This window comes from Onychostoma macrolepis, chromosome 03 (genome assembly GCF_012432095.1).
Source record: "Onychostoma macrolepis isolate SWU-2019 chromosome 03, ASM1243209v1, whole genome shotgun sequence".
Taxonomy (NCBI): domain Eukaryota; kingdom Metazoa; phylum Chordata; class Actinopteri; order Cypriniformes; family Cyprinidae; genus Onychostoma; species Onychostoma macrolepis.
In genome coordinates this window covers 33,415,079-33,440,729 of record NC_081157.1, presented here as the reverse complement: position 1 = coordinate 33,440,729, position 25,651 = coordinate 33,415,079, and the positions used below count along the sequence as shown (strand labels likewise).

At 36.5% G+C, this 25,651-nt stretch overlaps 1 protein-coding gene across 2 annotated transcripts; it reads left to right on the top strand.

The window, feature by feature from the left end:
* The first annotated feature begins 355 nt into the window (after window positions 1-355).
* ca10b (carbonic anhydrase Xb) lies at window positions 356-24,893 on the top strand. Of its 2 annotated transcripts, XR_009269829.1 has the most exons (10): window positions 356-768; window positions 2,970-3,044; window positions 13,481-13,623; window positions 16,563-16,748; window positions 19,325-19,420; window positions 21,244-21,316; window positions 21,810-21,964; window positions 22,367-22,538; window positions 22,755-23,197; window positions 23,693-24,893. XR_009269829.1 is itself a non-coding variant. In XM_058768713.1 (9 exons), the coding sequence occupies exons 1-9, from the start codon at window positions 711-713 to the stop codon at window positions 22,775-22,777; spliced, it is 981 nt and encodes a 326-aa protein (XP_058624696.1). In that variant the 5' UTR covers window positions 356-710; the 3' UTR covers window positions 22,778-23,629. The 2 variants fall into 2 exon arrangements, 1 of the variants encoding a protein (XP_058624696.1); XM_058768713.1 differs by lacking the exon at window positions 23,693-24,893 and having other exon boundaries at window positions 22,755-23,629.
* The last annotated feature ends 758 nt before the right edge of the window (window positions 24,894-25,651 follow it).

Sequence of the window (25,651 nt, the reverse complement as noted above, 5' to 3'; positions counted from 1 at the left end):
ACTTAAACGTTCATTTGGTGAAAATAAGTGTCAACAGACCTGTAAATCTACGCAGCTAAAGGCTGTTTATCAAAGCGTGTGCATTAATTAGCTCTCAAATCTGCGTTAGTTAATAAATAAATAAAGTGATGGCTTAATAAAAGACAATGACTGCGTGTTTTGTCCTAAAAGCGCGCTCGTGTTGCTAATTTTGTGAGTAATGAACAGGAATGTGATGATTTCTAATCCTGTTAAGCCTCACACCAGCAGGAAAGTAATTGCATTAGAGTTTGAATAGATGTCAAAACTAACCGCATTCTCAAGCGAGCGTCACGGGAGCGCGAGCCCCGCCTGCAGGGGGATTAGCACGCGCTAAACCTCAGATCCGCGCGCTCTGTCAGGTAACGCAGCAAACACCGTCCACGACTAACCTAAGAGCACAAACAAGGATAAATAAAGCCGTTGCTTTGGTCTAATTCGGTTTTCGCGATACCAGACGACAGGTCGGCGTCTGGACTCGCAAGTTTCTACGCTGTGAACTGTCAAGTGGTTTTTGGTTTGCTAAATTTCAGAGTAAATCTGCGCGGTGGGTCGCATCTTTTGGAGAGAGGACGATGTTCTTCATATCTGAGAGTGACGGGAGCGCGCGAATCGCCGTCGCTCGCGGGGAATGACGCTTCAGACTTTGACCAAGTGTTATCAAGTTAATTACCTGATGGACTAAATGAAGAATGCCGCACGTTTGGGAGTTCATTCTGATTCTCAACCTTAATGTCATCTTTGTAGAAGGTAAACTGTGTTCACATATGAAAACTCTCTCTCAGGACGCTTAAGATGTTTATCTGCTGGCGGCTCTGTGGTTAATATAGCGGCATTCTCATTATGCTGGCATCATGCAGAAACATCCAAAGCTAAACAGCTATTAAATTAAATGTGTCATTTGAAAGTGATAGCCTAATTCATCTTGTGCTCTTAAAACAATGCTGTGGCTATATTTACTGTTTACTGACTGACTAGTTGTATCTGGTTTATGCAGGCTTGGTCTCCCAGCCTAACCAATATGGTCTTCTGTTGGTCTAGCTGGTCTGGCTAATCTGAAAAGTACTCAACCAGTCTATTTGATCAGGCTGTGAGACTAGATAGGACCAACCAGCTAGTTTAGGCTGGGTTTAGCTCATGTCATCCCCCCGCCCCCCCTGCAGTAGAGTGGTCATCTCAAAAATGAAAAGATTTTGAATGTAACAGCAGGGATTTGGAGGAGCGAAAGATGATTCCCATAAATTTCATTTCCTGCATAGCTGTGTTGTTTTCTTGTTTTTTTTTTTTTTTTGGAAGGAATACACGAGTTTTGAGAAAAGAATAACCAGGGATTAGAAGAATATCGTCTAAAACCAGATTAAGATAGTTTGCAGGTCTTTAGCGTGGTTTTAGATGGCTTTCCAGTCTGGCCAAGCTGGTCTTCAGGTGGTCCACAGGATCTAGCCTATTCAGGTAAAAGTGCCCAAACCATTTTAAAATCAACCAACAGGTTTGAAACTGGGAGACCAGCAAACCATCATAGGCTGGTTTCAACTAGTTCTCAATTCTTTTATTCTTTGGTGTTTCTCTTCTCAGATAATCGTTCTCCAATGAGTGCAAACATCTTATAGTGATATTAAACATCACAAGAAAATGCATTTTATTGCTAAGAAATACCAAAAAAAAAAAACATGAAAAAAGGCACACAAAAAAAAAGAGTATTAAAAAAATCAATGTAAAAAGGTTGTCAGTGAGTCATAAGCCTCAGAGTAAAGCTCATCTAGAGTCTGTGAGGTGCTTCTGTTCTTCTGCACTATTGAAGTACCCAGTTTGTTTTGGCAGTCCAGAGTTTGACGTCATCCTTTCTCCAGGGGATGGGCATCTATAAAACACAAACACAAGTTAGATCTTCAAAGAGCTGGATATGTGCATGAAGGGTTTTGATAGAAAAGCTCGTAATATGTTTGAAAGGAAGTTGACGTGTGATCTGAGGTCAGGCTAGTACGAAGGGGACGATGGCTGTGAGGAGAGAGAGAGAGAAAAAAAAGAAGCTATACCTGGTTAAAAGCGTGAGATTTATTTTCCTCATTCCAGCCAATAATATCAAAGTGATTCATGTGTCAAAAACGTGTGGTGTAAAATAATATACAAGCCCTTTTATGTTCAGCTCAGTATGGCACAGGGAGCCACACACAACAGACAGGATATATTGGTAGCGGGGCTCCATTCAAGTGTCAGCATTTCGCAAATCTCCCGGCGTATGAATCTCAGCACCTGCACTTACAGCAAATCCGCGGCTCTCGATGCTTCTAGATACTGCGGACTGTAGCCTCAGAAATAGCGCCTTCCTACGATTCACATAAGTGAAAGTGCACAAGCTTCTCATATCTCAGATACAGATGTCGATAAATTGGGGTGGAAGTAAATTGGGCTCCAATCCTCCGCCCCCTTCATAACGGGCACATCAAAGCGACCTGGCTTGAGAGTAGAGCCGTGGTGTGGTGTATTAAAGAGCAGCCCTGAGTGCTTGACTTGGCAGTGGATATGATGCAAGCCGCAGCCTGAAGCCAGAGGGAGAGAGGTGAGGGGAATAGTGATGTGAGATAACAGAGTGAATTCAGAATGCACGAGTCTGCTGCCTCTGTGACCTACTTTCCTGCCGACAAGGCCCAGAGCAGAGCATCCAGGATGCATCTGTCGTCATCACACAAATGTGCTTTTTTTTTTTTGCGTGCAATTAAGTGGTGCTAGGCAAATATTGACTTTATAAATTTGCATGCTGTTTTTTTTTGTCAAATGCATCGAGTTTTGCCTCAGAAAGACTTTTTAAATGTGCCTTGAAGCAGACAACTTCATCCTCTCATTTGACAGCAGAAACTTCTCTCTGCGGGGAGCTGGGGTCTATTACAGGTGTGACTGTGTTTTCAAAGAGCAGTGGGTGAGTGATGTGTGAATCTCTTCTTTTCCCGCAGCACAGCCAGTGTCATCAAAGCTGCACGATGGTTGGTGGGCATACAAAGATGTTGTCCAGGGGAGCTTTATACCAGGTAAGCCTTTCAAAAAAGAAAAGAAAACAGTGTGAGATTATGCAGAATGTGTCTTGTCAAGAGTCATGCTGCTAAGGCGCGCAAGATATGTGCCAATAGACGCTTTATTCACAGAGGCTTTGTGTGTTGACATATAGCACATGAAGCTCCAGGGTGCCAATGAATATTGTATCCTGTTTGATTCACACGTTTAAATGTATGTATGCGGTGCGAAGGAGATGATTTAACACAAATCAGGGTGAAAAGTTATTTAACAGTACTTTGCACATTCTGCATCATAATTTAGAGCTTAAATGGGGAGTTTTCAACATTCTCCCCATTTCAACACTAGATTAGTTAGCTGGAAACGTTTAAGATTGCTAAATGATGCAAGCAAGATAGAGGTTATTTTAAAGGTGAACTTTAAGGCTGAAATATGTAATGTTTTGTGCCAATAGCATCACCAAACAGAATTGTGTGCAGAAATAATGATTTTTTTAAAAAACAAGTTTCCCAGACAGACTGTTAGTACTTTTTTTTCCAGCAAGTGTCAGTAAAACATTTATAATGTTGCAAAAAAAAAAAAAATCAAATAGATGTTGTTCTTTTGAATTTTATTATTCGTCAAAAAATCAGTCACCACAATATATTAAGCAGCACAACTGTTTTCAACATTGATAATACAAAGAAATGTTTCTTGAGCAGCAAATAAGCATATTATATGATTTCTGAAGGTTCATGTGACACTGAAGACTGGATTAACGGCTGCTGAAAATTCAGCTTTGCATCACTGGGAAAAAATGTATTTTAAAATATATTAAAATAGAAAACAGTTATTTTAAAGGGGTCATATGGTGCTATTTTAAAGATCATTATTTTGTGTATTTGGTGTAACAGAATATGTTGACATGCTTTAATGTTCAAAAAACAAATTATTTTCCAAATACTGTACATTATTGTAGGTCCTCTATGCCCCGCCTCTCTCAAACACGTAGTTTTCTACAAAGCCCCTCCTTCCAACAAGTGCAGTCTGCTCTGATTGGCCAGCTGACAGTGCATTGTGATTGGCCGAACATCACAAGCACGTGTCGGAAATGTAATGCCCCTTACCATAATCGCAAGCTTCAGCTTTCAAAATAAATGTAAAGACAGTTAATAATGTTGTTAGTTTTACCATCAGTTCAAGCCCGAGAGGGCAACAGAGTCGTGTGACAGAAACAGTGATGATGCAGTACACAAGCCGTGGTTAAGACAGCTGATGTGCTATGATTTCTGACAGGCTGTTCACTCCGCTGTGATGTGACCCTGTTCCCCTCAAACACACACACAAACACACACACACACACACACACACACACACACACACACACACACACACACACACACACACACACACACACACACACAGACAGACAGACAGACAGACAGACAGACAGACAGACAGACAGACAGACAGACAGACAGACAGAGGTGTAAAAAGTACTCAAAGATTTTACTCAAGTGAAAGTATAGATACTCAGTGAACATTTTATTCAATTAAAAGTACAAGTATCTGGCCAAAAACATGCTTGAGAAAAAGTACAACTTTTAAATTGTACTCAAGTATTTGAAAAGTAGAAGTACTTTCTTTTCTGACAGACGTTCAGAAGTTTGGTTAAAGCGAGAAAACGAAACGAAATGCCACTCTCAGAAATAAAGGTACACTGGGGCAGTACCATTTCAAAAGGTACACTTTTGTACCTATTAGGTTCAAATATGTACACTTTAAGTACTAATATGTACCTTTAAGGTACCAAAATGGACCCTTTAGGTACAAACATGTACCTTTTGAAAAGGTACCGCCCCAGTGACAGCTTTTGTACCTTTATTTCTGAGAGTGCAATGGCACAGGTCAAACACGTATATCTAGTGCAACAACAACAATTCAAATGCAGCACAACAAAATACAGGGAAAGGGATTAAAAGGAAACTCCATCCTTTCCACCCTCATGCCGTCCCACATGACTTTGATTTATCAGATGAACACAAACTAAGAGTTTTAGAAAAAATAATGTATATCCAAAAATGACACTTCAAAAACTACACAAAGTGAATATGACAGTAACTCATGCAATCCCTGTTAATGAATCAGTGTCTTCTTAAGTGAAACTATAGGTATAGGATACAAATATACTAATATTTTAAACTTGACCGTCATGTTCACTTTGTGTGGTTTCTGAAGTCATTCTGTCCCCTTGCATTATATGGACTAAAAATCTTTGCTTGTGTTCATCTGAAGAAAGAAAGTCATAAACATCTGGGATGACATGAGGGTCAGTAAATGATGAAAGAATTTTCATTTTTGGGTGAACTATCCCTTTGAAGAGCAAGATGTGATTCAGACGCTAGAAACATATTCTAGAATGTGTTGAATTAATGAGGAGAGTCATAGAATTACAACATTAACGTTTTGAAAGGCCAATTTTTTTTGTGTGTTGTCTATTCAACGTCACTGTCTAAAAGGATAATTAATCTTTTAATTGTTTATTTTGGGGCATTTAGAGTTTTTTTCTCAGTAAATATTGATACATGATTATTTGTGACTAATTCGATTAATTAATGAGCAAATCATGTAATTATTAAAATTTAAAAAAAGTATTCACTGACGGTCCTAATTCCTACTCAACGTGTCATATAATGACATATTACAAATACAACTTATCCACTACCTGGTAACAACATCACTAAACATGAATTACAATAACAATTAATTTAACTTACAATGTTTATTTAAACACTTTTGAAGATTTTTATTTAATTAATTAATATATATATATATATATATATATTCCCACAAAAATATTAATTGTATTTAAATTCTCATCACTTGATTTTATTTGCACTCGATCTTGTGCATTCAGCTAATATATTACACAGCTAAAGGCTCTATCAAAACAGAACAAATAACGAATAAACATTTTTTGGGGAAAACTCAACTTTGCTACCTCAATATGCTTCCTCAGATTTGATGGTGAACTTTTGAAGCCAGACATTTACCTGATGAAACTGGAGTAGAAATGTGTGTACTTGATGCATGAAAACAATGATCATTGGTTCTCATGTCAAGCACGCACGTTTGAGCTTCCGTTTACCATATTTAATGTGCATAAGATAAAATAAAAATGTAATGTACTTTTCAAGATTAAATAAAATTGTAAGGAGTAAAAAGTACAGTTTTTTTTCTTCAGAAATGTAATCAAGTAAAAGTACAAGTAGTCAGTTTAAATTGTACTTGAATAAAGTACAAATCCCCCAAAATAATACTTAAGTAAAGTAATCAAGTAAAATTACGCAAGTATTTTACACCTCTGCACACACACAGGACGCGTTACTCTACGCTGCGCAAAACTCGCATTTGAACAGTCAATAGCAAATACTTAAACTAATAACAAAACATGCAGTCGCTGATTCAGAAGCGCCAGATTGTCGTAGCAAAGTCAGAATTGACCCATTTTTTTTAGAAATAGCCTTTGTTCACAGCCAGCCTTGTACTCACTTAGGTTCACAAAACGGTCGTCCATAAAATGCATTCAAACATTTGGGTTGTGCTGTTCTGTTGTAAACAAATCTCAACTAATGATTTCTAAATTCATCTACTTCCGGAAGGCCAAATAAAGTGCTTTTGCTTTCGCACAGAATCACAAAGCATCTCCCTGACATGGCTGCATCAACACTACTGTGGTTACTGAAACCACGCCTTCTTTCTTTGCGTGCACATTTGGGCGGCATTACGCAAATATTTCCACATGTGGGGGCGTGTTTGAATGAGGCATTTTATCCCGGTCTGGATCAGCCTTTTCTTTTAGATAGAATAAATCCTTTTGTGGGAGAAGAAGAAGGCTGTTTGTGCCAATGTCTTTTATATTTTCTATTATGAAATAGTCATAATCATTTTGAAGAAGAGTGCCTTTTTTTTACATTTACTTGAATTCCCGACCCCAAAGAGCACCTTCAGACATCTCATTGAACTCCCTGAACACCCTGGACTTTTTTTGTCTTTCCTTTTGTGGAAGACTTTGAGCTTTGTAACTCTGCAGATCCTATACATGCACAAACAGCTGCATTACACACTAAAGAAAAGGAAAACAAGAAATCACATCATACGACCCCTTTAAATCATAATAATATTTTACAATATTACTGTTTTACTGTATTTTAGATTAAATAAACACACCTTTTGTGAGCACAGGAGACTTAGTTCAAAAACATTTAAAAATCTTTCTGACCCTAAACTTTTGAATGGTAGTATATGTCATGACTGACATTTTTATGGTAGGATTTTCTGGTGTCAAATAGCAGAATAGCTTTAAAAACTGTAATCATAATCAAATTGGCCGAAATATTTAATAACTGAATATGCAAGAGCAGAACACTGTGAATGGTGGATGAATGAATTCTCCCCATATCTTGTTCTGCGGGCGCAGATCCCGTGTGGGCCTGGTTATAGCTTAATCTATTTTTACAGCTTGTGGTCTCAACTGATTAATGCTTACTATTGCAGTAGAGGTCTGAGACACTTTATGAGTTTTACTCCAAGTAATTCATTATGTAGTCAGTCAGAGTAATGTATGTAGCCAGCAAAGGAGCCCTTTGAACACCGACAAGGGCTGTAATGGTAATTTCCTTTTAGTATGCTTAAAAGCTTTTAATAAAGAAGATATCTATAGGGAACAGAACCATACAATTCCTACTTATTCACGAGGAAGGGTCTTTATATTTCCAAAAAAGTCATGTTTGATCTGCTTACTGTACAAGGACATGTAGTGCAGCATCAATCTGAGTTGTAGGGGATATCAAGTAAGCCCTATAGCAACTCATAAATATATGTATTGCACATAAATTTACCTCTTTATTAAGTGTTCTGCAAGGGAGAAAAACTCTCTGGATTTATATTGCGTAAATGTCCTTGAGACTTAAAAAGGACTGTGAAAGAAAGAAGATGAGAAAGCATTCAAATAGCAAACGTCATCTCTTTCCCAGAGCGTGTCTGGGTTCATTTCAAGACAGTCCTCACAAGAAAAACACTCTTTTGCTTGTCCAAATGGTTTGAGAACACTAAAGGCTGTGGTTTAGTAGTAATCCTTTAAACGTTTCCCTGAAGCGCTTGTGATGTGTTCACTTGTTAAAGAATATATCAGTTACGGTTAAATCTTATCTTATTGTAAAACATGAGGCATAGTACACATGAAGTGTGGAATTTCTGCAGCAAATGAAACAAAAACTAGGATATGTGTTTTCTGACCCCTCCCCCTGTCTGCCATTGGCCAGGTAAGAAGATGACCCCGCCCTCGAACTGACATCATTGGTTTAGTCGCTGTTGCTGTTGTGTTCTTGTGGTTGGATGCTTAAACAAATCAATGTTTTGAGTGCAACACAGTGTTTACACTTTTCAATTTGGAGAATCAGCTTGACAAATTGGCTTCCTTATAGCTGTCTCTGCATATTAAGCTGCAATAGGAGGAAGTATTTAACATTTGAAAAAAAATTACGTACATCAGCTTTAACTGTAAAGTGCTTTTAAGATTGATTCATCATATACTTACAACAGGAATAAAATGTAACTCTCAGTCACTTTGATCATGCCAGTCACACAAATTAGCTTTCATATCTTACAATTAAAAGGTTTAAGAGACTAATTTAAGTTTAGAGGAAGAACCCGTTTTCATTTTATAAATTTGTCTTATCAGTTGAATGTGATGCTCCAAAAGTCTTGTGATTGACATGCATTGGCTATTTTCAGTCATGGACTTCAGTTCACTCCAGTGAGAGATTAACTTTTCTTTAATGTGTGCATATTCATGAATGAGTATTTTCAGTCCTGTTTTTGGCATGCGCTCATTATATGCTCACATAGCTGTGGCAGGAAGTTTCTACATTGTTAATTGCAAGAGAACATCTCTTCTGTTCTCCTGAGGGTTTCGCTGAAGCTGCTACATGACATGTTCTACTTTTGAAATTCATGTTGATAACTCATCTCGCTAGCACTAAAAACAACACGTTATATTTCACAAACAAAATCAGAGACCGTGTTTGGGGTCAGCAAGTTTGGTTCTGCATGGATGGATTGAATTAATCAAATGTTGCAGTAAAAACATTCTATTCATCAAAGAATCCCAAAAAAGATAAATGGTGAGCCTGAGAGTCTTCATTCTAAACCTCAACTATGTAAAGTGTGGAGATTTTTGCTTGCTTTAACATTTAAAAATAAGCCATAATTAAGTGCTGGTCTGATGTTTTGGGTAATTTCACTTATGTGCTACTATTACCGAAACTGAAGAAGCAATTCACCATTATACTGTAATTAAATGTACTGTATATGTTCAGCTATCTCCCATCAGCTCTTGTGCATCGGAGGATGAACAAACATTGCGTAAGCAAATCCGAACAAACAAAACAATTCCTAATTCCTCTCTCTTCATCTGGAAAACTGCACTGTTGAATAAATTCTCAGATGCAGAAATGTGTAAAGCCAAGAGAATGTGCAAAATGTAAATATTTGTAGCAATAAACGAATGTGCTGCCTCAAATGTAAGACTTTATGCAACTTTCAGTATGATGTAACAGCAGCGTTCAGCCTCGCATTGTACTGTACGCTGTTCGGTTGATGTATTTGTCCCCTGTCATACCTAAAAAGCACTTCGAGAGAGTTCTCATTAATGTATTGAACCCAAAGCCAAATCTGGCACAGATCCCTGAGGATGAGGGTGCCATCTGTCTACCACTCATCAATTGCTACAGCAAAATCACTATATCACTCTGGATAGGACAGACTGGTAGCATCAGAGCTCAAAATGCACTGCAGACCTAAACAATGGATTCAGAATGAGTTTAGCTAAAAATACAAACAGACTCAGCGGGACCTCAAACATAAAGCTTTTTTTTTTTTGGATGCATGGCTTTTTATTTTGAGTTTTTTTTTTTTCTGTCTTGTTTGCATTCTGATGGTACGGTGAATGGCTTTTATTTCTTTCCTATGCATTCTTCATGTCCTGTCTTGGAGCGTGTAAGTTTGGTGAGCTGAGTGGGTGCTAAAATCTGCTAAAAGGGCATTTTGCTTTACGGCAGCAACACATGAATGTGTACACCTATCCACTGAAATTACCACAGCGATATATTTACAATAGTGAATTGTATTAATCACTTAATTGTAAGGGGCTCCAAAGTTGAAAATATTCACGAAACTACATACAGTTGATTTAAAACCAAAAGCATGATATACTGGTACTGTATTGTTATTGACCAGTATTATATTTTTAAATGATCAGTATTAGTTCATACTGGATATAACAACCAATATTGGCTTAGATTTATATGTTTGTGCCTAGTTTATTTATTTTTGTTTAAATTACCTTTAAAGGGTTACTCCACCCCAAAATGAAAATTTTGTCATTAATCACTTAACCCCATGTCATTCCAAACCCGTAAAAGCTTTGTTCGTCTTCAGAGCACAATTTACGATATTTTGGATGAAAACTGGGAGGTTTGTGACTGTCCCATTGACTAGCAAGCAATTAACACTGTCAAGGCACAGAAAAGTATAAAAGACATCGTCAGGATAGTCCATCTGCCATCAGTGGTTCAACCGTAACGTTATGACGCTACGAGAATACTTTCTGTAAACAAAGCTTTTACGGGTTTGGAACGACATGGGTGATTAATGACAAAATTTTCATTTTGGGGTGGAGTAACCCTTTAATGTCAAGTCAAGTCACCTTTATTTATATAGCGCTTTTAACAATACAGATTGTGTCAAAGCACTTAACAGTATCAAATTGGAGGATAGAGTGTCAGTAATGTATAATGATAAGATTAAACACTCAGTTAAATTTTCAGTTAAAGGCATTTCATTATTCAATTCAGAGATGTCATTGTCTAGCTCAGTTTATTTTAAATGATATCTGTGCAATCAAATCGATGATAATCGCTAGAAATTAAGTGTCCCCAACTGAGCAAGCCAGAAGTGACAGCGACAAGGAACCAAAACTCCCTCTGTGACAGAATAGAGAAAAAAACCTTGGGAGAAACCAGGCTCAGTCGGGGGGCCAGTTCTCCTCTGGCCAGACGAAACCCGCAGTTCAAAAGTTTCTATTTCTATTTTTATTTTGTTGCAATTTCTTCCAACAAGTGTTCATCCAACACTTACTTTAAAGTTCATTTTTAAAAACACTAATCATTTAATAACACTATTAAATAAGATCCTTTATAAAACTCAAAGTGAATGCATATTTTTCATAATGTACATTGAAATGTTGCATTGTTGTTTTTTTTGTAATTTTAATATTGTTCATAATCTTTTCATGTTTTAATAATGGTCATAATCATAATCTTTATTTATCAGCTTATAAAAATATGTAAAAAAAAATATGCATCCATATTTAGCCTTTACCTCCGGTATAGCTCAGTGAATGGAAGTTACAAGAAAAATTAAATCAAAATGAAATGAGGAAGTGTCCCACAACAGGACAAAGCAATAATTGATTCAATTCAACTGCTAATTTATTTCTTGACTCATTACTAAAATGTTATAGTTTCTATATTGTATCTAATTAAAATTGATTATATGTAATTAGTTGTTATATTATTAGTTATTGTTATTTACAGTTAATAGAAATATGACAAAGAGTTTGCTATACCACAGTTTGCTATGGGAGAATACTATTGGAAGCTCACTGAGATTTTAGCAGAAATACATAGGCAGTTGGCGTCCATTATCAGGTTGTCAAATCACCCAGGATTTTCATATCGGTGCATCAGAGAGCGTGGAAATCATTATATTTTTAAAAAATGTTTTTGATGCAAACCCCCCCCCTTCCCCTTGAAATATGAGTATGTTCATATTTACAGTTTTTGTATTTCTCCTATCCAAGATGATATAACTAGTGTCTGACAACTTTGTGACTTCAGGATTTTGATATCTTACATTTTGAATTATAGGCTGAGCTGAGCCTACTTCTAAATAAGCACAAATGTCTTACTCGTTCCTCCCTCAGTTTTATAAGCAGTTGCATATTCTGTCTGTCCTTGACATTTAAGAAAGCACCGAGAGAGACATTTTAGAAGTGAAAAAATAAAAACCGACTCGACATAATGAGCTCAGTAGCTGATAGGATGCCAGACAAAAGCAGGATTACACCTTAGTTAGATCAGGGTTTGGAAACAATAATTTATTTAGGTCATTGTACAAAGATATGCTGAAAATAAATACAAATACAGCGTAAATAGCTTTCATGCATTCGAAGGAAAAGGGCTTGTGTTATTCCACAGCTTCCTCTTGTAGCATAATCTTTGTATCTAATGTGTTTTCGCTCTTTCTAATTTAATACGGCAACACATCACGTAGCCCAGTCCGGTTTTACTCCCACAGAGCTGGACGTGATGAGAAGAAAATCAGGCCAGGGGATCACTTGTTCATGCTGGATAAATCTGTTTTTAATCTCCGCCTATGGGGACAAAAGGTGATACTATCTTTACATTGAAGCATCCGAGCTCTTGGTGAACTAATGATGATGACGTGGACAGTGTGGAGGTCAGGGTCACAATATCGTCTGCTCTTGTTAAATTGTTCACCCAAAAATCTGTCATTTACTCACTTTCATGTTGCTTCAAACCTGTATGATTGATTCTTCTGTGGAAGATATTTTGGGAAATGTCTTTTGTTTGCTTGTTTTTGTCCAAACAATTGAATTCAATGGCCTCAAATGTTGTTTGTCTTCCAACATTCTACGAAACATTTAGTATCTCACAAAATAAAGAAAGTTATACAGGTTTGGAATGACATGAGGGTGAGTAAATGATGCCAAAATTCAGATTTTTAGCTGAGCTATCCCTTTGAACCACAGGTGTTGGGCTCCTCCCTTAATCTGTCATGTTGATTTTAAATATGATAAATGAAGTTTGAGGTTCAATGCACTAATAAAAGTCATTCCAATCAGCAATAAAGTTGTTTACTGTTCTAGGACTGTGAAACATCTCTGAGAATAAATTAATCATATAAGGTCAAGTATGTCCTTTGGCTGTGTGGCTAATGTGACTAATTCCATCTGTTTCTTTTTTTTTTTCATGAGTTTGTTTTTGCGAAGCGAATCGCATTAACATGCAGTTCTTTCATTTGGATGCACGATAATGACCTCGTTTTCAAAAGAGAACCGGCGCTGCGCCTGGTAATTAAGTGTTAAAATTGATTGCTAGTCAAAAGGTTGTCTCAAAGGATATCAACCACTAGATCCAAACTCAAAAATAACATCACACCATGGATGGGGCTTACGGAGGAAATTTGGGATGAGCAATTTGAGATAATCCCAAACATATCCCCCTCCAATCAGATCATGACCCATTACAAAACGGCAAACGCAACAGTCTACGGCTGAAAAGTAAAGCTAATGCTCTGAACTTCACGTTTTGTGTTTATATTTTGCTAGTGCCATCTTTCTGGGGACTAGTTAACACTGCCTGGAACCTGTGCGCGATTGGGAAGAGACAGTCACCGGTCAACATCGAAACCAGTCGAATGATTTTTGACCCCTTCCTCAATCCGCTACGGCTCAATGCAGGGCAACGTAAGGTAAGTACTTGAAAGGATAAAGCTCTTTCTTAAAATATCACAGAATATGATTGACTGTTGCATCATAATCCTTTCTATAATTTCTGTTTTAGGTCATAAAATAGCTATTTTTCACATTATTCGTAATGGTAGAAGATGGACAGTCAGTCACACATTATTCACTTTAGACCACTGTCCCATAATTCACTAGGATTTTGACAAGATTGGGTCACACAGCAAAACCCCAGCTTAACGGTCCATTTGTCAAATCTAATCACATTCTGTATTTACTTCTGTGGCTGTTGTTTAGACAGCTTGTTTGGTTTGTTGCTGAGCCTTAATTCATTGGATGACTTTCTTACACACCTCTGTTGGCCAATGAAGCGGCTCCTCAATTATTTTTGCCAATCACAACAGTGAAGCTTTCCAAATGAAGCCTTTGAAGATGGCTAACGCTCCACGACTGTTAGTTTGTTACAACGGTGCTGTAATGAGATCGCTAATTCTCTCCGGCGTGCAAAATTGCTTGCCATTTGCTTTCAATAAGGTGCACCTGCAGTCAGTCAGCAGATTAGTGTGACTAAACTCATTTGCCAAACACAAATCCAGTGTTTGATTATGGATGGTTGGGGTCCATCAGATATTGCTCTGACCTCTGAAGGGATTCGGGTGGTTGTTGTCATACAGATCTTGAGCGCTAAGGGGGATTTATTCCACAGAGCGGGAGGGAAAGGAAAGAGTTAATTCCTCATTTAACATCCTGTTTTATGATTAATGCTGCTGTGCATCTGCTGGGGGAGATTAGGCAGGCTCACCATCTGTGCTGACAGGGGATGTCAGTGAAGAATTCTCCAGTGAAGCTCCAAGAGGTTGTGGTTATGGATGATATACCGTAGTACATCTTCGCTCAAAAATACATTAGTACCCTAGACTTAGTCAGGAGCCTGAAATAAAAGTGTACTGCTGTTTTCCTCTGGAGGCTTTTCTGCTCTTATTTTCTGGAGACCCAATTACATTTATGTATGCATTGCTCCTTTGAGCTTGTTATGACTGTGCTCTCTTATGTGGGGAGTTGCGTGTTATTCCTAGAGAAAATTCCATTGGAGACCTAAATGTTCTCCATGAATTCAAATCCGTTTGATTGGTTGGCGGCATTGCTTACCGGAGGGCTGTTAAATAATGGAATTTATGCATGGAAACTCAAGGCTGTAATGGAAAAGTTTATGGTCTCTTTTAGATGGACTAGCTATACATGTGACCTGCAAGTGTTCATTTATTCATTCTCAAGTTACTGAATTGAAATATCGGATTTACTCATTCTTGCTCATATCTCTTGAGTTCAGGGAATGTGAAGTATAGGTTATGAAATAAAGTGACATTGTGAATTGCAACTGTGAGTCACAGCTGTGAGATACAGTGTTGTTATTGTACTAAAGTATTAAAGAAAGTTTTTGTACACTGACGTAAAGCTGAAATAAAATATAAATGTTCAAATTACAGTAGAAATGTTTCCTTTCCAGCTGAAACAAAGTAAGTTGAAGTGTTAAAAATGACTACAAATTAAAGCTAAATAGAAATATAAAAATAACAAAAATTATAAAATTAAATTATAAATACAAAAACTAAAAACTGATAATATAAAAAAGCCCATTTAAAATATTTGTATGTATTTTATACATATTTATACAATTTGAAATAAGTAATACAAAAATAACACTGGTGAGATATAAAGTTGCAGTTATAAGGGATAAAGTTGCAATTAAAAACGTCACAAATGTAAAAGATTAAGCCACTTGCAGAAAAAATTGTTCCTTTAAGGGGTGTAACAGCTTGTCACTGGGTCAGTACCATCAAAGGGACTCCTTTCTACTTTCTTTACCCCTAAAGGGTGCATACTGTAAGAGTACATATTACTACTTTAAGGCACCAATATGCACCCTTTAGGGGGTAAAGATGTTACAAAGGCAACCCTTTGAGAGTACTGTCCCACTGACAAGCTGTTGTACCCCTAAAGGTAAAATTTTTGCACTTTTTCTTATTTTTCTGACAGTGTATTGTGAAATAAAATCACAGTCATGAGGAAAAAGGTTGACATCATATTTTCCTTTCTCTGAGTTGGAAATAGGCTTCCATAGTCTTTTGAGTTTTGGTGGACAGTTGTGATTAATGCTGTGAATAATGAGTGTCACCCCTTGTACTGTAGTTCAGCTTAAGTTGCCATTTTATTTTGAATTATTTCTGGGCTACAGTTCAAAGTGATCGTAATTACCTCTTACTAAGAATTTATCCAGATGAGACGTCAGGCTAAATGTATTGCTCATTTTCATGTTCCTGAGGGATCGGCAGTTCTTAAACTGTCTCCAGATCACAAATGAGCCAACTATATTCAACTAATTTGAAATCTCCCATTAGAATACATTCTTGAACGCTCTCACAGCTGTTTACAAAGATGTTCTGATTGCTGGGGTGCCTTAACGAGACACATTTTGGTCTCAATTAGAAATCCTAAGCAGCAACGTTATCACAACATAAAGACAAAGCATTCCAGGTGTTGTTTTCCATTTATAGGTTTTCTTTTGTCAGCTTCGATGCATTTGCTTCATAATTCCTACCTCAGCAGTTGCACCTGACAACCATGTTTACCTGGAAAAACCTCAGTCCATCAGAATCAAACATGCCTGTTTTTCCAGGAATTTCCTGTGTGAGAGGCACAATGTCCAACAGCGCGTATAATGCCTTTTAGCCTATCCAGATGAAAACTGCTTCACCTTTGTCCTCCCAAATTTAATCACTGTAAACATGGAATCACTTAATATGAGTTTAACTTTATCATGAAAGGTCAGAAATGAGAATGGCAGAAAATATCTGATCTGTAAGCTAATTTGGTGCAACTTTTTTCTTTTCTTGTAAAACATACTGTTTTATTTACAGCTTGTTTACAGTGTAGGTTTGTTTTTCAGGTCAGTGGAACGATGTATAACACGGGCCGACATGTGTCCCTGCGCCCAGACAAGTCACACCTGGTGAACATCTCTGGCGGGCCGCTGAGCTACAGCTACAGGCTGGAAGAGATCCGGCTTCACTTTGGCGCAGAGGACAGTCGGGGCTCCGAGCACCTGCTCAACGGCCAGGCCTTCCCTGGAGAGGTGAGGCAACATAGAGCCTGGAAATGCATCACTTCTGTGGAATTCAATTAAACCTGTCTTCCTTCAAAGTCCTGGATGGGGTGACAAACCCTTGAAGTGCTGGCACAATTTTGCACCAGAAATAAAAAATCTACTTCCCTGAGACCATTTTCGTTGGGCAATATGAAACAGAGTTAGACAAAGACCACATTGAGATCTTATTTGAGGAGATCAGAGAGAAATATTCCAAAGCCAAGTCAACTGTTGCAACTTTCACTGGAGTGACAAATTCACGATTTCCCACAAAATGTGTGCATTGTACAGTGTCACTGAGTTTGCATTAATAAAGTATTTTTATTCAGGATTAAAGGCCAAAGTCAGGATTATGGAAATTCCTATCTTAAGACGTGATTGTGCTTTAAGAAGGGACTAAATAAAACCGTAAAGCAACGGGTCATCTTCCAGATTGCACAGTTGGATATAAATTGGTCTTGTGCTGGAAATGTACATTTTTATAGTGAGGAAAAACCCCATCCATCACGCAGGTGCTTCTTAAAGCTTTTGTGGAGCCTAGTTTTTGACTCTCTTCGATTGTCTGAATCTATTCCACTATTAAAAATGATATTAAAAAAGCAATTCATGCATACAGTGACTTGAATAAATTGCTTATATGATGAGCGTGTCATTTCTTTTCAATACTGTTTTTTTTTTTTTTTTTTGGAGTGACAGTCAAAAATGTAAGGGTAACTATCCCGGTCAAAAATGAAGAATGAAATTGTATTATTATTATTATTTTATAAACAAATTTGAGGTCAGTAAGATTTTTTATTCTTTTATTCAACAAAGATGCATTACATTTAGTGCTGTCAAATGATTAATTGCATCCAAAATAAAAGTTTTTGTTTACATAATATATGTGTGTGTGTACTGTGTATATTTATTATGAATATATAAATACACACAAATGCATGTTTATATATTTAAGAAAAATGTTACGTTTATATATTAAACAGATTTATATATGATATCAAAATATATGATGTATATGTGTGTGTATTTATATATATATATATATATATATATATATATATATATATATATACATATAATAAAACACACACATATATTATGTAAACAAAAACTTTTATTTTGGATGCGATTACTCGTTTGACAGCACTAATTAAATTGATCAAAACTGACAGTAAAGTGGGCAGTGTGTGGATATACAGCGCTGTGGCTACAGGCATCCCGAGTTCGAATCCTGATGTGAGGACCTTTCCCAAACACACCCCTATCTCTCTCCCAGTTTGCTTCCTGTCAGTTATGATCTGTCCTATTGTGATAAAGGCGAAAATGCAATAAAATAAATCGTAAAAAAAAAGTGACAGTAAAGAAAATTATGTTAAAAGTCATAATGTTCCACAAAACTGTTAAGCAGCCAACAGCCTTGGAGAGCATAAAGCCCCGTTCACACCAAGAACGATAACTATAAAGAACAATATTAGCGTCCACACCGGCGAAAGATGTCGTCTGTTTATTATTAGCGTCTGCCGCTTTAAATTCACGAGCTCCTTATAGCAGAATGGATTCTGATTGGATGTCGATGTTTGTATCGTTCAGCAGCTGGAAAAAAAATTATTCTGGTGATTCCAACGATATCGTTTCTCTGTGTGTGTTTATACCAATGTTTTTTTTTTTTTTTTTTTTAAGAAATTTAAACGATTTAATCTACAGTTTTATGTTGTCGTTTTTTTTTTTTTTAAGATATCCTTTTCTTTGTTGTTGAGACTCTTGTCATTGACCCTCATACTGAAACAGAGCAAACAATTCTTAATGTACTACAAGAGCCAGCTTTCAAACTGTCAAGACCACCAATCTGTGCCAGAAATATCAAATCATTTTAATGAGTTTACACTTTACCTTATTGTGGCGCAAAGCTGTGTGGCCCTCTCTGATCCTCACCTTACCTCTGATTTCACTGAAGTCAGCAGCTTCACTTCATTTTCCTAATCCAAATGAGGTTTTATGGGTAGCAGCTTTCCAACAACTTCATTTTGAAGCTGACAAGCAAGCTCATTATAACTGATGACTGAAGCATATTTTCTAATGAGTTCCAATGCAATTTTGAGCCACTGAAAATTAAGCAGCAGCTTTCCTGGCTTCCATCTCTCTGCTTTCATTGAGCTGCGCTAAAAGAACGATAAAGCAGGATGGAGGAGCATAAAGGAGCTTCGTAATGTTCCCATTAACAATTCATTAACAATTTATACACAACACACAGCAAAATATTTATACAGATTAATGTACTGACCCTCATTACAGTGTCGCGTGAGATTACAAGCTGAAATAATGGAGTTATATGCAGTCATATACATATAATGTATGGGCATGTTTTATGCATTACGGCTTTATATATATATATATATATATATATATATATATAATTTTATTTTATTTTTTTAAGTATAGCACAGCCAGATATTCAGTCACAATGTTTTGGCCCCTATTCACACTTAGCAGGTGTTTGTTATGCAGGGTTTTTTTTTTTTTTTAACTGGAAGTCACACTTCTTTTTTTTTTTTCTTTTCTTTTCACAGGTGCAGCTCATCCATTATAATCAGGATTTGTATTTAAATTACAGTGATGCCGTCCGGAGTCCTAATGGAATAGCAGTTGTTTCTATCTTCATGAAGGTTAGTAGTCTTAGCTGCTTCAAATTTATACAATGGAGAGGTGATAATTCATTAATTAGTCTTAAACTGCATTAATCTTTAGCAAACATTATATAGACTTAAGAGATCAGAAGTTCATGTCCAGTCAGATATGAATGTGCACGAATTAACAGTTAATTAAACATTCTTGAATGTGCATTTGAAAGTAAATGTGCTTGAATTTGTTTAAGCATTATAAAATATATTAATGTTCTTCATTTTACATCTTACAAGCTATAAATAAATACTTGAAACTTAATATGGAATAATCTAATAGAATAGACTCAGTTCTAAAAATCTAGATACTTCAGTAATGAGTAATACAAAAAATAAATAAATAAGACTGCAGTATTCTGCATCAGTTGTTTCATATAATCTACATTCATTATGCATCAGTGCTGCTCATGTTTCTTGAAGGAAACAAACAATTCCTTTTTAAGCAATTCCACATGACATTTAAATTATTTATATGAATCTAAATGATTTAAAACAAAGTTTACTTGATGACAAATGAGAGTCATATTTTTGATGGGTGCAAAATGAATAAAATGCATTTCTGAGAATATTCCGTTGGGCAAAAATATGCATTACAGACCAGGAAAAAAATAAAATAAAATTAATGACAGCCAGGATGCAATATAACCACAAAAAGATTTTTATTGTTTTATTCAAAATTATATCTTCATTTTTAATCATTAATATTGTGCACAGTGTGTGCATTGTGTGCTTGCAAGGTGCAGTGTAAAACAATTTTATTTGTAGATATGGAAAAAAGACCTAAGATGTATTTATTTTTCCTATGTTAACTCTTAAAAATAAAATAAATATTATTTAAGTTGAGATAAAAAATAAAGCTCTGTGAAATATATTTAATTTCTTGCATAAATTGTTCAATATTATGTTTTCTATGAGACATTTACAGGTAATGAAGATCTGAAAGTCCTTGATGTCTTGAACTGTTTGGCTTCACACACATGATTGCAAATAACAGTGTAAATAAAACTGGCAAATGGTCAATCCATATTAATTATTCATGCCCCAGTGCATGCTGGGAAAGGCGAGAATGGGATTGAATCAACCACTAATCCATTTTTTCAGAGCAGGCCTATTTGAACTAAAAATATAATGCAATGCTCAGAGCTGCTCTGGAATTACTTGTGTTCCTGAGAGTTCAGGACATTTAATATATTTTATAAGGTATATAAATGATTAGATTAAAATAATGGCAGATTTTATGAAAATAAATGAAAATTTAGTAAATGAATTCATTTTAAAAACTGCAAACTGAGTTTTGTCTTGATTTTTGTTTATTAACCACTGAAGTGCGATAATGGTGGCGTTTCCTTGGCATTTAACCTCATCACACAGCATGGCATGATCAGACTCACGGATCGCAGCAGGAGTCTGTGAATCGTGACTACTGTGTAAATTGGGGCAGAACTGCCACAGTTCAGATGAAGGTGTTGCCGTATTGCAGCCTCCCCGCACTTTCATCCCAGATCGTGTTGACGGGGAATCTCCAGCATTCTGCTACTAATGAAGGCACATGGATGAAAGCCATTCATCTTCAGTACATGGAAAAAACACGTCCAGATGCCCCTAGAATAAATTCTACTAGACTATTATTGATTATACTTGTGATATGGTGAAGCCATAATGAAATATCTCAGCAGTAAGTTAACGGTCATGTCATTTGTGATTAATGCTTTGAACAAAACCATGTTTTATGAAACTCTGCTTTTTCAACAGAAAAGCTGCAGATGTCAGGCTTTAAGTAATGTTTTCTTTTAAATTTGACACTTCAGATTTCAGAGCCTACCAATGTATTTCTAAACCGCATGCTGAGCAGAGAGACCATAACGAGGATTACATATAAACGTAAGTGTCTGCAAAATACCCATGTCTTTGTTAATGTCAGTGGCCTTGGGAGCCTTTTTCACACCTGTTAAATTTTAAAAGTTGCTTTTGTTGGCATTAAATTAAATTCATATGGTTTTTAGTAACATTAAATTAAATTTATATTAATATTGTTAACATTAAATTACATTTGACTGAAAACTGCTTGCACCTGTATTATTACATCAAGTGGTTTCCACAGTCTGAGTGTGAAATATTGCTTCTGCAAAGGCCTTCATAACTCTTCATGAAAAAAGACAAGAAAAACAAACTTGGCTTTGTATTACCATCTGGTGGTCTTGGATAAGAAGTGATATTTTATTTCTCTCAGCATTGCCATCAGAACAAAAATAAATAAATAATAATAATAGTGATATAATAATATCCTGTACTGTACTGTAGGGATGTTGATCAAAGCTGTTGAATATCTGTGTGTGATTCACCTCATCCCATTGACTGTTTCATATCTTTTCAGATGATGCATACTTACTGATGGGGCTCGATATTGAGGAGCTGTATCCTGAAACCTCCCGTTTTATTACATATGAAGGGTCCATAACTATTCCACCGTGCCTTGAGACAGCAACCTGGATATTAATGAATAAGCCAATTTACATCTCACAGATAGAGGTGAAATGATGATAACTCTTTAAAATATTACAAAAGCTTTTTTTTTTTTTTTTTTAAATGATTACACTTTAAAAGAACTGTTTTCTTTTTTATTATATTTTAAAATGTATTCCTGTGTTGACAGCTGAATTTTCAGCATCATTACTCCAGTCTTCAGTCACATGATCCTTCAGAAATCATTCTAATATGCTGAAACATTTCTTATTATTATCAATGTTGAAAACAGATGTGCTGCTTAATATTTTTGTAGAAACCATGAGGTTTTTAAAAAGAAGAGCGTATATTTGAAATATAAATATTTTGTAACATTATAAATGTTTTTACTGTTACTTTTCTGAAGAAAAGCTGAAATTTTTTTTTAATTTATATTCTCAAAAATCGTATATTATATTATTATTTCAGATGCAGTCCCTTCGTCTCCTCAGCCAAAACCAGCCCTCTCAGATCTTCCTCAGTATGGGTGACAACATGCGGCCGACGCAGCCACTGCACCAGCGCTGCATTCGCACCAACATCAACTTCAGTCAGAGACGGGACTGTCCTAACAACCGTGTGCTGAGGCCCCAATACAGAGGTCTGTGTCACACTTCCCATCAATAACATACGCAAGCTTTGTGTCACGAACGCACTGCTGCATGCATGCTGTGCTCAATAAAGCTGAGCGCTCTAATTAGACACTTACGATTATTGCTCTTGAAACAGATGGAAATGACACATTTGTCTTTATGAATAAGTGTTGTGCTTCACAAAAAAAGCTATCTGACAGCACAGTCTCTACTTCTGTTTTCAGTGAATGAATGGCTTCTGAAATAACAGCTTGACGTGGATTAGTTACTATAACAATCTGGGAACAACTGAAGAATATGGCCAACAGACAGGAAAATGGGATACATACAATGAGATGAAGAAAACGGACTTAACAGAGGAATCTTCAATTAAAAAATAATATATATATATAAATACTTTTATACTTGTTTATATGTTTCTAACAACATATATCAAAGACATGTATTCAATCAGACAGTACTGGTTCTCAGTGACACTGGGTCTTGAAGTACTGTCTGCTCTCATTCTTTGCATCTGAACAGCAGGTGCAATCAAGCCTTGTTGCAGCGAATGGGAAAACTACCTTTGCTCTATGCACAGGGATTTAAACTTTACTTTGACACGAGGCAAACGAAAGGATTTCAAGCCTATAATCTTGGACTATTCGGAGCATGTTGCCTTCTCTACGTAAGTGTTTACAGTGCTAAATGATTTGAGTGATATCTGCCCAATAAATCTTTGAAGTGGTCATGGTGAATGTTTCTCTTTACTTTTTTAATTATGTTTTTGAATCATGTGTGTCACGTAGACATGGGTATCAAGTTGATGCCAGTGGATTGCCAATAAAATTAATGAATAATTCAGTCTGTTGAAAAATATTATAAAATGTTGCTATAGTGCTCAAGCTTTCAGTTGGATTATATAATGGATTTATGATATGAATATTTATAGGATGATGAATGTGTAAAAGAGTGTGTTGCAGAAAATCTGGTCCGATTTAGCATCAAAAACTGCTATATTTTGTTGGATTTAACAAAATAATAAGCATTTAAATAAATAGTGCATTTTTCAAATGTCTCAGTTCTTATACTTGTATGGTTATCATTCAGTGTAATCTTTTACTTCTAAATGTACCATAATTATTTATAATTTAAAATATGATCTTATGCATCGAGCAAACAGGTCTGTGGATGATGCTGTCATCATGGGACTGCATTTCATCCTGCGGCATCTGGACAAATCAGGGACTTATGCAAGAATCCTGTTTGTGGACTTCAGCTCCGCTTTCAACACCATCATCCCAGATACCCTTCAAAATAAACTGACCCAGCTCTCTGTACCCACCTCCATCTGTCAGTGGATCACCAGCTTCCTGACAGACAGGCAGCAGCACCCGCACCATCAGCACTGGAGCTCCTCAGGGGTGTGTGCTCTCCCCACTGCTATTCTCCCTCTACACAAATGACTGCACATCTAAAGACCCCTCTGTCAAACTCCTGAAGTTTGCGGACGACACTACAGTCACCAGCCTCATCCAGGATGGCGACGAGTGCTTACAGACAGGAGGTTGAGCAGCTGGCTGTCTGGTGCAGTCTTAACAACCTGGAGCTCAACACGCTCAAAACTGTGGAGACTTCAGGAGAAACTCCCCCCACTCACCATCATGAACAGCACTGTGGCTGCAGTGGAGTCATCTCCCAGGACCTGAAGTGGGACACTCACAATAACTCCATCGTGAAAAAGGCTTAGCAGAGGCTGTACTTCCTTCGTCAACTGAACAAATTCAGCCTGCCACAGGCACGTATGACACAGTTTTACTCAGCTGTTGAGTCGGTTCTGTGCTCCTCTATAACTGTCTGGTTTGAGTATAAGAAGACTGCAGCGGACTGTTAGGACAGCAGAAAGGATCATTGGTGTCCACCTGCCCAGCCTTCAGGACTTGTACTACTCCAGAGTGAAGAAACACAGGCAGGTAACATCATCACAGACCCCTCTCACCCCGGACACAACCTGTTTGCACTTCTCCCTTCAGGCAGACACTACAGATCTCTGTGCACTAGAACATCTAGGCATAAAAACAGTTTTTCCCCATGCCATCTCCAGCCTAAACAGCTAACAAAGGAATTTTTACCTGTGTTCTGTAATTCATTCTCCATCTCTAATTATTGCCTCTCTCTCAAGTACTATTTAAATACATATACATATTTTCTATACAGCTGTATATAGAGTAAATAATGCACAAATCTGTACATAAATCTTCTGTTCCAGATTCTTCCACATTATTATTTATTGTTAAGTCTTATTTAAATGTTTCTGTTCTCATGACAGATATGTATGTATATACGTATGTATGTATGCATGTATGTACCAAGAGCTTCTTAAAAACCACAACAAATTTCTTGTGTGTTTGCGCACACTTGGCGAATAAAGCTGATTCTGATTCTGATGCTAGATTTAAATATTATTTGTGACCCTGGACCACAAAACCAGTCTGAAGTAGCACGGGTATACACTTAAAAATAAACCTTTTTGTCTAAATAGTTCCATAAAGAACCTTTAACATCTGAAGAACCTTTCTGTTTCACAACAGGTTGTTTGTGGTGAAAGAAGGTTCTTCAGATTATAAAAAGGTAGGAAAGAGATGGTTCTTTAAAGAACCTTTGACCGAATGGTTCTTTGTGGACCTTTTGAAGCATCTTTATTTTTAAGAGTGTATTTGTAACAATAGCAAAAAATACATTGTATGGGTCAAAATTTGTGATTTTTCTTTTATGCCAAAAATCATTAGGATATTAAGTAAAGATCATGTTCCATGAAGATATTTTGTAAATTTCCTACCATAAATATATCAAAACTTCATTTCTGATTAGTAATATGCATTGCTAGATTTTTTTGCACCCTTGGATTCCAGATTTTTCAAATAGCTGTATCTCGGCCAAATATTGTCCTAACAAACCATACATCAATGCAAAGCTTATTTATTCAGCTTTCAGATGATGTATAAATCTCAATTTCGAAAAATTTACACTTAAGACAAAACAATTTAGCAGTGATTTTATACTTATTAGACATACTGAAAAGAGAAATTTAAAAGAGAACTATTTTAAAATCTGGCAAATAGTTTTTGCCAATAAATATGAT